The 15,680-nt window shown below is 40.8% G+C and overlaps 1 protein-coding gene across 11 annotated transcripts in view; it reads right to left on the bottom strand.

Annotated features, from left to right (window-relative positions):
- Positions 1-15,680, bottom strand: part of bbx (BBX high mobility group box domain containing) — a 223,989-nt gene that overhangs the window by 23,802 nt on the left and 184,507 nt on the right. For all 11 annotated transcript variants that reach the window (XM_087992700.1, XM_087992701.1, XM_087992702.1 and 8 more), the window contains 2 exons: positions 4,937-5,075; positions 1,273-1,421 (listed from right to left, as the gene is read on the bottom strand). In XM_087992700.1, coding sequence (XP_087848826.1) covers positions 1,273-1,421; positions 4,937-5,075 — 288 coding nt within the window. The remainder of the gene's footprint in view (positions 1-1,272; positions 1,422-4,936; positions 5,076-15,680) is intronic.

Below are 15,680 nucleotides of genomic sequence, written 5' to 3'. Positions count from 1 at the left end.
TGTATCTAATTGACCTGTTGAGAGATGTTATTGCACACCTCTGGAACAGGTGGGACTTGAACCCATCTCCAGGTTCTGAGGTAAGGTCACTACAAATGTGCCACAAGTGCCCTAAGCCATCATTTTTTTTGCTTTCTTTTTACAGAGAACAAGAAGAGCTTGCATATAGAACTGGACACGTTTTTATATCACCAAATCACTCTTGATTTTTTCTAATTTAATAATTTACATGCAAAGCCTATAAAGGGCAATGCAAAGCATTAGAGATGAGGGGGAAGTAGGGAGAGGGGAAGGGGCTAAACCAAAATGGAGTTGGAGGTGAAGCCATCAGCTTTGACTCATATTTCGAATCCCAAACCCCTTTCACTAATTTTATCACCCTCCCTGAAAGTTTTTGATTCAGATTTGTTTGGGATCTCAGTATCCAAATCACATTGTTTGCTGATCTTCCGACCACATAATCTATCCATTACAAAGATTGTCTACTTTGACCTCCACATGTTCACCCATCTCCACTGCTGCCTCCGAAACCCCGAGTCTTTATCATTATCACCATTTTTGACACAAGGATTCAATTTCTCTCCTGGGCAGCCTGTATATTTCACTCACAACTGTGCGGTTTTCCTCCTTTCTTATATCTCACCCATCTCTTAAGCCCCAGTGTGAACAAGCATATCTTCTGTTTTGTAAAAGCTGTGCTTGAAATTCCCTATCAATATCCCTGCAACATCCTTTCCAAATTTAAAACCATGTCTTTTCGACTAAATCTTTGAACATCCCTGCTTATCTCTCTTTCTTTGGGTAGGCAAATATTTGTATCCAAGTACGTCAGTGTAGAACACATCGAGACTCTCCATGTTGAACAGTGCGAGAAGAAAACAACAACAAGTTGTTGTATTTTTTTCTTTGAAAAGGTGCAGTTTCCAGAAAATAACTGAAATGTCTAATTTTGGAATATATATGCAGAAGCAGACATGTTCTGGAAGGTAGAAATCCGAAATAAAAATAAAATATGCTATAAATACGCAACAAGTCGGGCTGCTTGGGTAGAGAGAGAACCAGTTTATTATTCAAGTTGGTGACTTGCTAGTATCAACCTCAATTCTGATTCTTCCCCCACAGATGTTGCCTGACCCACTGAACATTCCAAACATGTTATGTAAACAAGTAACCTGACATCAAAGGGGTTTCAGCCTCGAATAGAAGGTACATTCACTTCTATACATTCAAAACTAAAATATATCTAGACTACTTTATACTCTCCGGCCCTACCTTTATCACTTTTTTGTTGCTCAGTGGATCCGCTCCTATTCTTTTTCTTTTTTCTTGTCACTGTTGTGTTCTTGCGGTCAAAGGTTACTGGACTGTACTGTGGAAGGCTGTTGAATTTCTTTGCAAACTCCTGCTCTAGATTCCCCAACCTAGAAAGAAGACAAGAAAGTTCTCAAGTACATTACTGCCACACGCAAAAACAGAAATTGCTGGTAAAACTCAAAAACAGAGTTCTGCAGAAGGGTCACTGGACCCGAAATGTTATCACTGATTTCTCTCCACAGATGCTGCCAGACCTGCTGAGGTTTTTGTTTTTGTTTCTGATTTCCAACACCTGCAGTTCTTTTGGTTTTACATTATTTTCATAGCCTTGATCACCTACAGATTTTCAGGATTTCTTCTAGAGCGCCATATCAAACAAGATAAACTGTTTTTGGGAGGGAATGATTAGCACAGAGTGATTATAGAAAACAGTGCACAGGAAATAGTGTGCAAAAGGTGGAAGTTTGGCACAACAGGAATTCAGTGCAGTCGGAGGAAGGGGGTGTTTGCTACTTTTTGCGTCTGATGAAGTAGTTTGTGTAAGTTTCATAGAATCCCGACAGTGTGGAAACAAGCCATTTGGCCCAAGTCCACACCGACCCTCCGAAGGGTATCCCACCCAGATCTGTTCCCCAACTCTATTACTCTACATTTACCCATGATTAATGAACCTAACCTACATATCACTGACACTATGGGCAACTTAGCATGGACAATTCATCTGACATGCACATCTTTGGATTGTGGGAGGAAACCAGAGCACCTGGAGCAAACCCACACAGGCATGGCAAGAACGTGCAAACTCCACACAGACAGTTGCTCGAGGTTGGGATCGAACCAGGGTCTCTGGTACTGTGAGGCAGCAGTGCTAACCATTGAGCCACTGTGAAGTATTTAAAAACTTATTTGTATAAATAATAAATATATAAATAATCGGGATTAGGATATAGCAGAACAGACTGTGTGCTTGGATAGTATTACACGAAAATTAGTGGATGCAGAGATTAGATTTTAACACATATATAGTGGGTATTTCCATTTGGTTCTTTGGGGCTTAGAGTAACAGAGTTGGAGTATAGAGTGGAAAACTCAGACTTGGGAGCAGTATCTGGATAGTTTGCTCCAGACATTATTAAAGATTAAAGCAGCTCAAAGTGGCAGCTCATGAACCAGGGTTGGATAATAACTGTCCGTGGTGCCGATGAATACCAGGAATGAATTAAAAAAAAACACTTTGGTCAACTTTGTGGAAAGATGTGGGTTCATAAAGGATTTGGAATGATGATAGTGTATAATGTAAGGCAATAAGATAACCAAGAGAGAAAAATAATGAATTTATAGCAAGTGTAATTGCTATCTGTGAGAAAAGCATAACGTTTTTCAGAAGTATACCCAAAATGCAGATATGGCATGGCAAAGCAGAAGACTTTCCACAAAGGAGAGGAAAACAGTAAGTGCAATAGATTCTTGTCGAGAGTTCATTATTACGGAGACAGATAATATCTTTTGCAAGCCTGATCAAGAGTCCTCTGTAGTATGTTTGCCGGTGCCAGGGTGAGTGATGTATAAAACTATTTGAAAGGATAATGGAGGGAAAGGGAAGGAATCAATCATTGTGACCCATATTGGGATCATCACAGATAGAAAAGTAGGCACAAGATCCTGTTTAGACACTACCAGGAACTAGGAGCTAAATTAAAGATCTGGATTATAATCTGGATCATTTTCTCTATCGAGTGCAAATTGGTGCAAACAAATTAGAGGGGTGAACGTGGCCAGAAAAGCACAATTCCATATCAATGATGTCAGAAATGAGACATAAAGAAACGGCTTTATTAGGATATTCTACAGCTAAGAGGGGCTGGGATCAGTGTCCTGCCATAAAAATTAAATAGAGTGATCCAAGACCTTTGAACTCGTGAATGGATGAATTGGAAGGCCAGAAGATTGCAAGTAAAAAAAAAGTAGTAACAATAATGATTAAAAAAAAACATAAAAGGGAACAGAAAACAATCAGAAACTGTGCTCCAGACAGTAAAGGCAAAGGGAAAAGTACGAGACATAACATGATTAAACTATGAAAGAGAAATAAGACAGATATGCTTAAAGGCTAGAATTTAAGAACAGATGAGGGTGTGTAACCCAAATAAGTTTCCTTCATACAAAACAGGGAGAAATAAGAAACAGACTGAATGAAATACAATTGCAAATTCAACTTGGAGTGTATGACACGAGTCATTTTTAAGGCAGGATTGGGAACTAAACATACCAGGGTGCAGGGTCATTGGAAAGGTAAGGTACATTCTAGAAGTGAAGCAGCAGTGATTAAGAGCTTCTACAATGTGGGGATATGTCAGATATTCAGACAGTGGAAACTTTATGGGCAGAGTTAATCAAAAAAGATTTAAGAATGTTGAAGGAGTTGTATATAGGTCCCTCCTGGTCACAGCTGTGAAGTGGTAGATTCCATAAATGTAGACATTAACCGAACCCCTGTATCAATAGTAGAGTGACTATAATAGTTACTGGTTCATGTCACAGGCATGCCATACTAGATTCAGTATGGAATTGTAAGCCAGATTTAGGTAATAGCACATAAACATCTACCTAACAATAATCATATTATGGAAGAAAAACCAAACAGGTCCAATTGCTAATAAAAACAGCCCTGGATGACTAAAAAGATAGGAGACAACAAAGAACAAAAGGAAAAAAAGTACAAAAATGCAAAAAGCAAAACAGCAAATGATGAACAGTAAAGAAAGCAGATAGGAAGGAATACAAATTGGGATTATGAAAATAAACCTATGAGGAATACCAAGGTCAACATAGTTTTACAATTATATTCAGAAAAAGTCAACTTTCAACAGGACTCTCTTTGTAAAATCACATCTTATAGTTGTGGATTTTCCTGCTCCTCAGATGCTGCCTGACCTGCTGTGCTTTTCCAGCACCACTCTAATCTAGAATCTGGTTTCCAGCATCTGCAACCCTTGTTTTTAACCTAGTTGTGGTTTACCAATGCCAGTGGATATGTATTAAAAGAATAGTGCTATTACACAAAATGTAAGAATTAGAAATGGAATGGTTATTGGCAGGAGTGAGAAACATAATAAAACCATAGGCAGAATTTTCTCATCAATAAATAAATGCTCAACTTTACTCAGGTGAAGTGTGACTTCTGACTTTATCCACCCCCCAGTCCAAAACCAGCACTTCCACATCAACATTGCTCAGTTATGGAAGGAAAAAAAAACAGCTAGTGCAACACTTTTCAAGTTGATCTTGATAGCAAGATGATGTAAAAGAAATACCCTTGAACAGCAGACATTTCATTCATATGCTTACAATGTCACATAATATAAAGCTGTCAGTCACAGGTAAAAGCATGCACCACAAAGAGAGTCATAGTGTCATAGATATCATCCTTATTTTCAAGGTCCATTGAAAATCACATATCAGTGTTAACTCTGTTTTATAATATGACAGCTTGCAAGTCAGACACAAAATACTACTTGCCACACAAATCCATCAGCTAAAGCTGAGTGAATGGGAGACAGGCTGGCAGGTTAAATCTCTAACATGAATGGAGGGAAGGCAGAGAAAGAAATTAATTACTTACCCGAGAGCAGAATCATCTTTCTGTTTTAACTTCTTCAACTTCTTGGTTCCACTAGTCCCAATATTTGAAAATGACCAATCTTCCTCCTTCCAACATCCCTCATGGTCAGACGAACCCCCTTTCCCTGAAGCTTTCTTACCTAAAAGCAACGCAAACACGTTCCTACATCATTCAGTTAAAAAAAACAGAAATTGCATCTACATTCCACCATACCAAACCATCAGACTCCTTCAGAACCCAATTCTTATTCCCAGCATTGATCTGGCTCAGGCCCTTTCAAGATAATTTGTCCAAGGTTTACACTGTAAGTAACTGAATAATGTTATGAAACAGAGGTTTGAATTGCCATTACTCCAGTTTATTTGAGAATTCATTAGCAAACCTCTTAAGCTGTGCAATAAAAGGAAGAATATTAGCTACATTTTCTGCCTTGTACTTTTGAACTGCACAGATTCATTAGCCATGCTGTGAGATCTGCAGTTCTCCATTTAGGAAGATCAATCAGTGCTGCAACAATTGACCGTGTTACACACAGCAACTCCTAATTGCCAGATCAGCCATATACACCAGAAACTGGGAGATAAAATGCGCCTACTCTGTGAATCTTGTCCCTTTCGCCCAGCTACAAAGGTGAGCATTAAAATCAGTATACCTTCACCTCCAGTGACTTCTTTGGTAGCTTCTGGATCACTGAGTTTAGCAAAGCTGACAGTTAAAATCTACATAGGGTGCTCTGCATGTTTGAAGAGGGGCAGGAACAATAGTGTTCGTTCCACAAATGTCAGATTACAGTAAGTATTCCTGGAGGGGAACATTTAGATTTTAGATCCTACCTCTGCAATTTGGGGCCAAATGTTACCTGGGAAATATCCTGGGTGGCTCTTACGATCCCTCTTTAAAAATTTACTTACTCGCGGGATGGGAGTATGCCAATCAGTCAAGGCTAGTATCACCCAACCCTAACTGCACTTGAGATGGTCTGAATGAGTCATCATAAATGGTTGCAGTTTGTATGGTAAAGGTACCCCCACAGTGCTATTAGGGAAGGGTTTCCAGGATTTTGATCCATTGAGTAACAATATATTCGCAAATGACGTTATAGAGGTTTGTGAAATTATGACAGGTATGTATAGGGTGAATAGCGAAGTCTTTTTCCCAGGTAAGGGTGCCCAAAACTAGAGGGTTTAGGTTCAAGGTGAGAGGGGAAGGATTTAGAAGGGACCAAAGGGGCAACTTTTTCATGCAGAGGAATGAGCTGCCAGAGGAAGTGGTGGAGGCTGGTACAATTACAAGACTTAAAAGGCATCTGGATGGGTACATGGATACAAAGGGTTTAGAAGGAGATCGGCCAAATGTTGGCAAATGGGACTAGATTAATTTAGAATATCTGGTCGGCATGGACGAGTTGGATCAAAGGGTCTGTTTCCGTGTTGTTCATCTCCATGACTAAGTTGATTTTGTGCGCAACTTGGAAGAGAAGAGAAATGAAAGGTGCTGATATTTGCATGTGGTGCTGTCCTTGTCGTGTTGCTGATAGAGGCTTTGAAGTTGAAACAAAAACAGAAATTGCTGAAGAAATTCAGCAGGTCTGGCAGCACCTGTAGAAGAAAGCAGAGTTAGCATTTTGAGTCCAGTAACTCTTCATTAGAGGGTTTTGATTTGGGTAGATGCTGTCAAAGGAGCCATGGTGAGTTGCTGGAATTCATCTTATAGCATTGGGGGAGAAGCCATGGGGGAGGGAATACATTTTTACACAATAGACAATGGACTAATCAAGCATGTCCTTGACTGTTACTGAGTTGATGATGTGTTGATGGAGCTGCAATCCAAATGTTGAACAGTTAAGTAATTTATGATTGTACTGGCTGAGTAAACAGGGATGAACTGTGCCTATAATAGCTTTTGCTGAGGAATAACTGGCTAATAAACAATGTACAGCAATTTAGGAATTCTTGGTTCTTTGCCACCTGTGGTCATATTCATCTCATTAAATCACTGAAATTCCACTATATTATGTTACATCTTTAAACAACAGTATTATTTTGTATTTCCATAGTTCCTTTAACACAGTAAAGTGTGCCAAGGTGTATCAGAGGACTGTAACAAAAATAATTATAGTCATCCACAAAGAGATATAAACAGGTAAGATGATAAGAATGTAAGAAGCAGGAGCAGAGTTGAGGTTGCGTTGCTGGTCAAACATTGTTGATCTACTACTTCAACTTCCCTGTACCATATCATTCCCATATCTAAGTACAGAAAAATATACCAATATATAACCTAAATAAATTATCCCAATAAAGATCTCCTCATCTGTGTCCTAAGTTGGCAATGTATTCTCAGACTGTGACCTCTCATTTTTGACCTCCCAGCTTCTGGGATGAACTTCTCAGTCTTCTAAACTCTATGGAATTTAGATTCAGTCTATTTAACATCTTATCACAGGATAATCCCCTCATCCTGGGAATCATTCAGGTGAAGCTCTGTTGCACTGCTTCTGAGGCAGGTATATCTTAGATAAGATGACTAAAGTTGTACACAATACTATATTGCAGTCTCATTAAGGTCCTACACAATTAAAGAAAGCCTTTATGTATCCTTATATTCCAATCCCTTTGTAATATAAGCTAAAATGTACTTTCTTAATTGCCTGCATGCCCGATATGATGTAATTGGGATCACAGAGACCTGGCTCCATGGTGACCCAAGGATGGGAACTCAATGTCCAGGGTTATTCAATGTTCAGAAAAGATAGATGGAGAGGAAAGGGAGGTGGAGTAGCATTGCTGATTAAGGAGGATAGTAAGGAAAGACATTCGCCTGGATGATGTGGAATCTGTATGGGTGGAGCTGCAAAACACCAAAAGGGAAAAAGACTTTAGTGGGAGTTGTGTATAGAACACCAAACAGTATCAAACAGGATAATTAGAGATGCATGCAGTAAGGGTATAGCAGTTATTATGCATGACTTAAATCTACATATTGATTGGACTAACCAAACTAGTAGCAATGCGATATATGAGGAATGGTTTTCTCACCAACGAGAGAGCAAGCCATCCTAGACTGGGTATTGTGAAAGGAGACAGGATTAATTAGCAACATTGTAGTGCGAGACCTTTTGGGGGAGAATGACCATAATATGACAGAATTCTTCATTAAGATGGAGAATGATACAGTTAAATCAGAGTCTAGGGTCCTGAACTTAAAGAAAGTTAACTTTGATGGTACAAGACATGTATTGGCTAGGATAAATTGGCCCAGGATAGTTAAGGACTGATGGTGGATAGGCAATGTCAGACATTTCAAGAACACATGGATTAACTTCAACAATTGTACATCCCTGGTCTAAGAGTAAAACCGTGAAGGTGGCTTAACGACAGCTAACAAGGGAAATCAGGGAGAGTGTTAAAGCGAAAGGGGAGGCATATAATTTGGCTAGAAAAAGCAGCAAACCTGAGGACCAGGAGAAATTTAAAATTCAGCAGAGGAGGACAACGGGTTTAATTTGGAAGGGGAAAATAGAATATGAAAGTAAACTTGCGGAAAACATGAAAACTGACTGTAAAAGCTTCTGCAGATATGTGAAGAGAAAATACCAGTGAAGACAAGTGTAAGTCCCTTGCACTTAGAATCAGGTGAATTCATAATGGGTAACAAAGAGATGACAGACCAGGTGAACAAATACTTTGGATCTGTCTTCACTAGGGAGGACACAAATAACCTTCAGGAAATGCTAGGGGACAAATGTAATATTAAAAGGTTAAGTGGGAATACCTCTTTGGACATCAATGTCATATTAAAGGGTAAAATGTACTGTCTTTGGGTGGGGACGACAATCATGCTCCAAATAGACAGTCATTTTTGCTACCACTCCCCCTTGCTATTGTCAAGTTAAACCATCATTCAATCTCTTCCATTCAGAAATGCTTTCTGGCCAGAGCTATGTCACACCTACACTGTCTTGGTGAATCACTGAGTCAGGAAATCGTCTGCATAATGATTCCCCATGACTAGGGTATTAGCATTTGCATTATCTCAGAGGATGATCTCATCCTGCCATTGTACCAGGGGTAACTGTGATTATGAGTAAATGGAGGTTGTCTTGAGTGGCACGTGACTGTGGAGGAGCGGCCAGAGCATCTGTGAGCATGGCCAACTGACCTGTATAAAGGGGGTGGGTTTACTTTGTTGGGGCCTCTTTTGACTCAACCTCATGCGCCTGCGAGGAGAGTCAAAGGGGGTCACCTAGCTTGTACAGGCTTGGACAAACTTTAACTATTTGCAGAAGTTGGTGTGTGCAAACTGCACCTCGTGTGTAAAGTTGCAGGAAAAGAACCTAACACAGAGGGTCAAGCATGAAGGAGGAATTGAAGGAAATCCTTTTTAGTCAGGACACTGGGGCAGTCCCAACAGATGGAAAACAGCAAATGTGACACCACTGCTTAAAAAGGAGCCAGACAAAAGACAGGGAATCACAGACTGGTAAGCTTAACCTCTGTAGTGAGGAAGATGCTGGAGCCTATTATCAAGAAAGAAATAGCAGGGCATCTCAATAGAAATTGCCCCGTTGGGCAGATGCAGCATGGGTTCATGAAGGGCAGGTCATACTTCACAAATCTTTTGGAATTCTATGAAGACATTTCAAGCAAGGTAGACAACGGGGACCCAGTAGATGTAGCGTATGTAGATTTCCAAAAGGCCTTTGATAAGGTGCCGCACATGAGGCTGCTGCATTTGATAAGGATGCATGGCATTAGGGGTAGGGTATTAGCGTGGATAGAGGATTGGTTGACTAGCAGGAAGAAAAGAGTGGGCAAAAATGAGTGCTATTCTGGCTGGCAATCACTGATTAGTGGTGTGCCTCAGGATCGGTGTTGGGACCATAATTCTTGACAATTTATATAGGTGATTTGGAGTTGGGAACCACGTGTAGGGTGTCAAAGCTTGCAGATGACACTAAGATGAATGGCAGAGCAAAGTGTGCAGAGGACTGTGAAACTTTGCAAAGGGACATAGATACATTGAGTGAGTGGGCAAAGATCTGACAGATGGAATCCAATGTTAGTAAATGTGAAGTCATACATTTTGTTGAGAGTAACAAAATAGATTATTACTTGAATGTTAAAGTTGCAGCATAGTACTATGCAGAGGGACGAGTGTGTCCTTGTGCATGAATCACAGAGGGTTGTCTCCAAGTACAAGTAATTAAGAAGGCAAATGGAATTTTGTCCTTCATTGCTAAGGGGATTGAGTTAACAGCAGAGAGGGGTATGTTGCAGCTGTACAAGGTGCTGGTGAGGCCACACCTGGAGTACTGTGTGCAGTGGTCGTTTACTAGACTGATACTGGAGTTGAGGGGGTTAGCTTATCAGGAGATGCTGAGTATTTGGGATTATATTCACTGAAATTCAGAAGAATGAGAGGTGATCTTACAGAAACATATAAAGTTATGAAGGAAATGGATAAGATAGAAATAGATGGGATATTTCTACTGGTAGGTGAGACTAGGACAAGAGGGTATGGCCTCAAAATTACAGGGAGCAGATTTAGGACTGATTTGAGAAGGAACTTCTTCACTCTGAGTTGTTAATCTATGGACTTCCTTGCCCAGTGAAGTAGTTATCGCTACTTCACTTTTAAAGCGAAGGTAGATTTTTGTTTGAAAAATAAAGGAATTAAGGGATACCGCGAGAGCGTGGGCAAGTGGAGCCAAGTCCACAAAAAGATTAGCCATGATCTTATTGAATAGTGCAGCAGGCTCGAAAAGCTGGATGGCCTACTCCTGCTCCTAGTTCTTATGTATTGGGGAGGTCGATGGGATTAAAACTTGATCAGTCCACCGGCCTGATGTGCTTCATCTCACTTAAGGAAACAGCCCAAGAAATAGCGAATGCATTAGGTGATAATTTTCCAGCATTCTCGAGACCCAGGAAGAGTTCCAATGGACTGGAGGGTAGCTAATGAAACCCCACTCTTTAAAAAAAAGGAGAGAGAGAGAGAGAGAGAGAGAGAGAGAGAGAGAGAGAGAGAGAGAGAGAGAGAGAGAGAGAGAGAGAGAGAAAACAGGCAATTATAAGGCGGTAGCCTGACATTGGTGGTGGGGAAAATGCTGGATTCAATTATTAAGGATGTAATAACTGAGCATTTGGAAAGCGGTGATAGAATCAGTCCAAGTCAGTGTGGATTCAGTAAAGGGAAATCATGCTTGACAAATCTTTTGGAATTTTTTGAGGATGTGTCCAGCAGAATGGACAAGGGTGAACCTGTAGATGTTGAGATCCAGACTTTCAAAAGGCTTTTGAAAAGGTTCCACACAAGAGATTAGTGAGGAAAATTAAAGCTCGTGGTATCGGAGGTAATGTACTGACATGGATAGAAAACTGGTTGACAGGCAGGAAGCAGAGTTGGAATAAACTCTGGATTCCTTTTCAGAGTGGCAGGCAGTGACAACAAATCGATGTTTCAGGCAAAAGCCCTTCAGCATGAATGAGGCTGGGTGCCTCGGGGGTAGAGAGATAAAGTGGGGGGGGGGGGGGGGGGGGGGGGGGGGCTGCTGGGGAGAAGGTAGTTGAGAGAGAGAGAGAGACTCACTGAGATCCATGTAGAGAGAAGAGGAGAACTTCTTCAAGGTAGGCATCCTTGGAAGAGGATTCGCAGTAAAGTTAAAATCAACTAGGCAAAAGTAGGTACTGCAGACGCTGGAGATTAGAGTCAAGAGACAACTGGGGTAACTGCTGGGTTCAGCGCTGGGACGCCAATTGTTCACAATGTACATTAACGATTTGGATGAAGAAATTAAATTCCATATTTCTAAAGTTGCAGATGACAAGAAGCTCGGTTACAATGTATGCTGCGATGATGATAAGAGGTTGCAAGGTGACTTGGATGGATTGGCTGATACTTAACAAATGCAATATAATGTGGATAAATGCGAGGTTCTCCAATTTGGTCACAAAAACAGAAACACAGATTATAATTTGAATGGTGGCAGTTTAAGAAAAGGTGAGGTGCATAGAGACCTGGATATCATGGTGGAACAGTCACTGAAGGTTGGCATGCAGGTGCAGCAGGCAGTGAAGAAAGCTATGCTGGCCTTCATAGAGAGAGGATTTGTGTATCGGAGTAGGGATGTCTTGATGCGCTTTTACAGGGACTTGGTGAAATCACACCTTGAATATTGTGTGCAGTTTTCGTCTCCTACTGAGGAAGGACATTCTTGCTATTGAGGAAGTCCAGCTGATTGACCAGACCGATTCCTGGGATGGCAGGATTGACATATGAAGAAAGACTGGATCAACTAGGCTTATGTAAGCTGGAATCTAGAACAATGAGGGGGGAACCTCATAGCAACATACACAATCCTGGTGGGACTGAACAGGCTAGATGTGGGAAGAATGTTCCTGATGTTGGGGAGGTGTAGAACTAGAGGTCACAGTGTAAGAATAAGGGGTGAGTCATTCAGGATTGAGATGAGGAAGAATTTCTTCACTCAGAATTATGAACCTGTGGAATTCTCTCCCATAGAAAGCTGTTGAGGCCAGTTTGTTAGATATATTCAAAGGGGAGCTGGACGTGATCCTTGTGGCTAAAGGGATCAAGAGATATGGAGAGAAAGCAGGAACGGGAGATTGAAATTGTATGATCAGCCATGATCATATTGAATGTGGTGCAGGCTCAAAAGGGCCGAATAGCCTACTCCTGCACCTATTTTCTATGTTTCTATGTTAACTGTCTGTGTATGACGACATACAGGAACCAGTGAATATCCATACTTCTTAGCCTCTAAACATTTCAGGAGGACTCCATTTTCCAGCTGTCCAACCAAAGTGGCTAACTGCACGTTCCTTCACATTGTATGCCATCTGCCACACTCCTGTCCACTTACTTAACATGCTTTTTGACAGCTCTTTACAAGACTGCTATAAAGCAGCCTCCTGAGATCCTCCTCAATGTTTACTTTCTCTTGAATTCATCACAGTCAGAATCCTCTTGTCAGTCAGTGATATGATATACAAATCATAGCCAAGCATAGTTCCTGTAGCTACAGCCTGCCAAATCAAAACTGACCCATTTATTCCGACTGTCTATAAAATCACAGAAGTAGTTTGAAACGATTGTTGTAAATGAGAGAAAAAAAAAGGTTAGGGGTGAACAGGGTTAGGAAGGCAATTCCAGAAGTTAGGATGTCAAATGATTGAAGCAAGGGAGATGAAGCCAAAGATGAAGCAAGGGAGATTAAATATGGAAGAATAGAGATATCTTGGATTGTTGTAGGGGCTGGAGGAGATTTCAGAGACAGGGAGGGGTGAGATACTGAAGCAATCTGAGAACAAAGATTAGAAATTTTAAACTGAGACATTTCTTGAAGGCTATCAATGTAGATCAGTGAGCAGAAGGATGATGTGAGGTAGAACACAAGCAATAGACATTTGGATGATAAAAAGAACAGAATGTGAAGGGAGTCAGAGTTCTGCTGGAATAGTTAAGTCAAGTGACTGTAACAAAGTCACAAATGAGGGTTGCAGCAGAAAATGCACGAGTTGGAGTGGAATCCAGTAATGTGGAAACAGACAATCATGTGTGTTCACAAGCTCACCTCTGCTTCACATATAACACCAAAGTTGCAAAAAATCAAAGAGTTGCCAGAGTGATGGAAATGGTAGATGGAGAATAGAGTTTGTGGTAATTGTCCAGAAAACCCTTTAACATTTCTCATACATAGGTATGATGATGAAAACATTTGTAATGCTGCCCTCTATTGGTCATTCTAATACTGGGTATAGCAACACGGCAATTTCTCCCTAAACAAGTCATGCAGTCACTGTAATTAACCTTCAGGGATAACCATCAACCAATGAAAACTTACATAACCTGGATACCAGATTATCACCTCATCAAACACTATTAAAAAGGTGTTTTTTAGACTGGTTTCAAAATTCAGTCCACGCAGCTTCTGGAAGCTGCAACATCATGGTCCACAATAATTATGAAACACAGGAGAACAGCTCCGTTTTTTAAAACAGCTAAATTTCAGTGAGAAACAAAGGTAGTAAGAGGAGACCTTGGTAGAGGTTAGAGTTGAAAATCAGTACAACACATTGTACATGTATGGACCTGCACTCACTGCAGTTTGAGACAAATGAGACACTCAGTGGTAAGCACTGCTGCCCCTCAGTGCCAGGGACCCAGGTTCGATTCCACCCTCGGGCAACTGTTTGTGTTGCATTTGCATATTCTCCCAGTGTCTGTGTGGGCTTCCTCAGAGTGCTTTGGTTTCCTTCTACAATCCAAAGATATGCAGATTAGGTGGATTGGTCATGCTAAATTGCCCATAGTGTTCAGGGATGTGCAGGCTAGGTGAATTAGTCATGGGAAATGCAAGGTTACAGGAATAGATAGACAGTGGCCCTGGGTGACATGCTGTTTGGAGGGTTGATGTGGACTCGATAGGCTGAATGGCCTGCTGCCACACTGCAGGGATTCTACGATCTATGATCATTGAGACAGATTAGATTCTCAGGAAGCTTGGCAGAATAGATATTGGGAGATTCTTCCTCTGTGGGAAGATCCAGGAACAGAGGGCATTAGCTCAGAGTTAGGGGTCACCCATTTAGGACAGAGATGAGGAGAAACATTTTTTCTTCCAGAAGATAGTGAATCTGTGGAACTTTTCTTAACAGTAGAAGGCTGATGAAGCTATATCATTAAGTACATAAAAGGGCCTGAGGCAGACATGTTTAATCAGTAAGGGAATCATGGGATGTGAGAAAAGACAGGGCAGTAGAGCTGAGGATTATCAGATCAGTAATGATCTCATTGAAGAATGGAACAGCTTGATGGGCTGAATGGCTTATTTCCGCTGCCACATTTTATGGCTTCACAGGATTTCCATGGAATGGAAGCAAGTGACTTAATATATACCAGAAATGGCAAGTCAATCCCAGTCAATATTTGAAAACAAACCAGCATAGGATGGGCCCTCCTCGCAATTCGAGATGTTGATGGAAGAGATTGGAATGGAATTGGTAAGTGGAAGCAGGATTTTGAGCAGGGACCGAAAATAGTCTTTTCAATACTTAATTACAGGAAATCTCTGCTCAATCAATACTGGATATTTATTAGGAACCTGATAATTTAGCAACTCCAGAAGAGACAAGAGATGTGATGAGGAGGTAGAATTAGCTGTCGAAGAAAACTAATGCTGTGCCTTCAAATGATGTCGCTGAGGGATACTTTGCAGATGAGAAATAGGACACGTCAAGGATAGACAATGGAAGTAACAGTGTGGGGACCTGGAAGGTCAGCGATGGTGAGTAATTCTCTGACAACAGTGAGAATGATAAGAATGGAATGAGGTGCAAGCAGTGCTACTCACAGTGGAGTGTAGAGAGGTACTACAGGTGGATGGTGTGGTCAACCATGTCAAAGGTTGCAAACAGGCTGGCACGGTTGAACAGAGGGTGTTTACCTTTCTCATCATCACATAGGACAGCTTTTATAACTTTGATAAAGTAGTTTCGCAATAATCAATGCTTCATCTCATTATATACATTCACCTCTTACATTCAGTAAGATGGCAAGCACCATACCTTAAGTAAAACTTTGACGAAGCAACCAATTCTAGTCATATACAAGCTGTCCCCTGTGAATGGGTCTGGCCCCTGAGTCTGTTGCAAATTTGTATTTAACACACAAGTCAGAACACAATGCAAGATAATATACAACAGTCATTCGTAAGTACAGA

Source organism: Chiloscyllium plagiosum, unplaced genomic scaffold (genome assembly GCF_037043375.1).
Source record: "Chiloscyllium plagiosum isolate Xiang-an unplaced genomic scaffold, Cpla_swu_hap1 HiC_scaffold_12, whole genome shotgun sequence".
Lineage (NCBI taxonomy): Eukaryota > Metazoa > Chordata > Chondrichthyes > Orectolobiformes > Hemiscylliidae > Chiloscyllium > Chiloscyllium plagiosum.
Note: the sequence above shows the minus strand (reverse complement) of the source record. Positions and strands in the feature narration are given on the sequence as shown.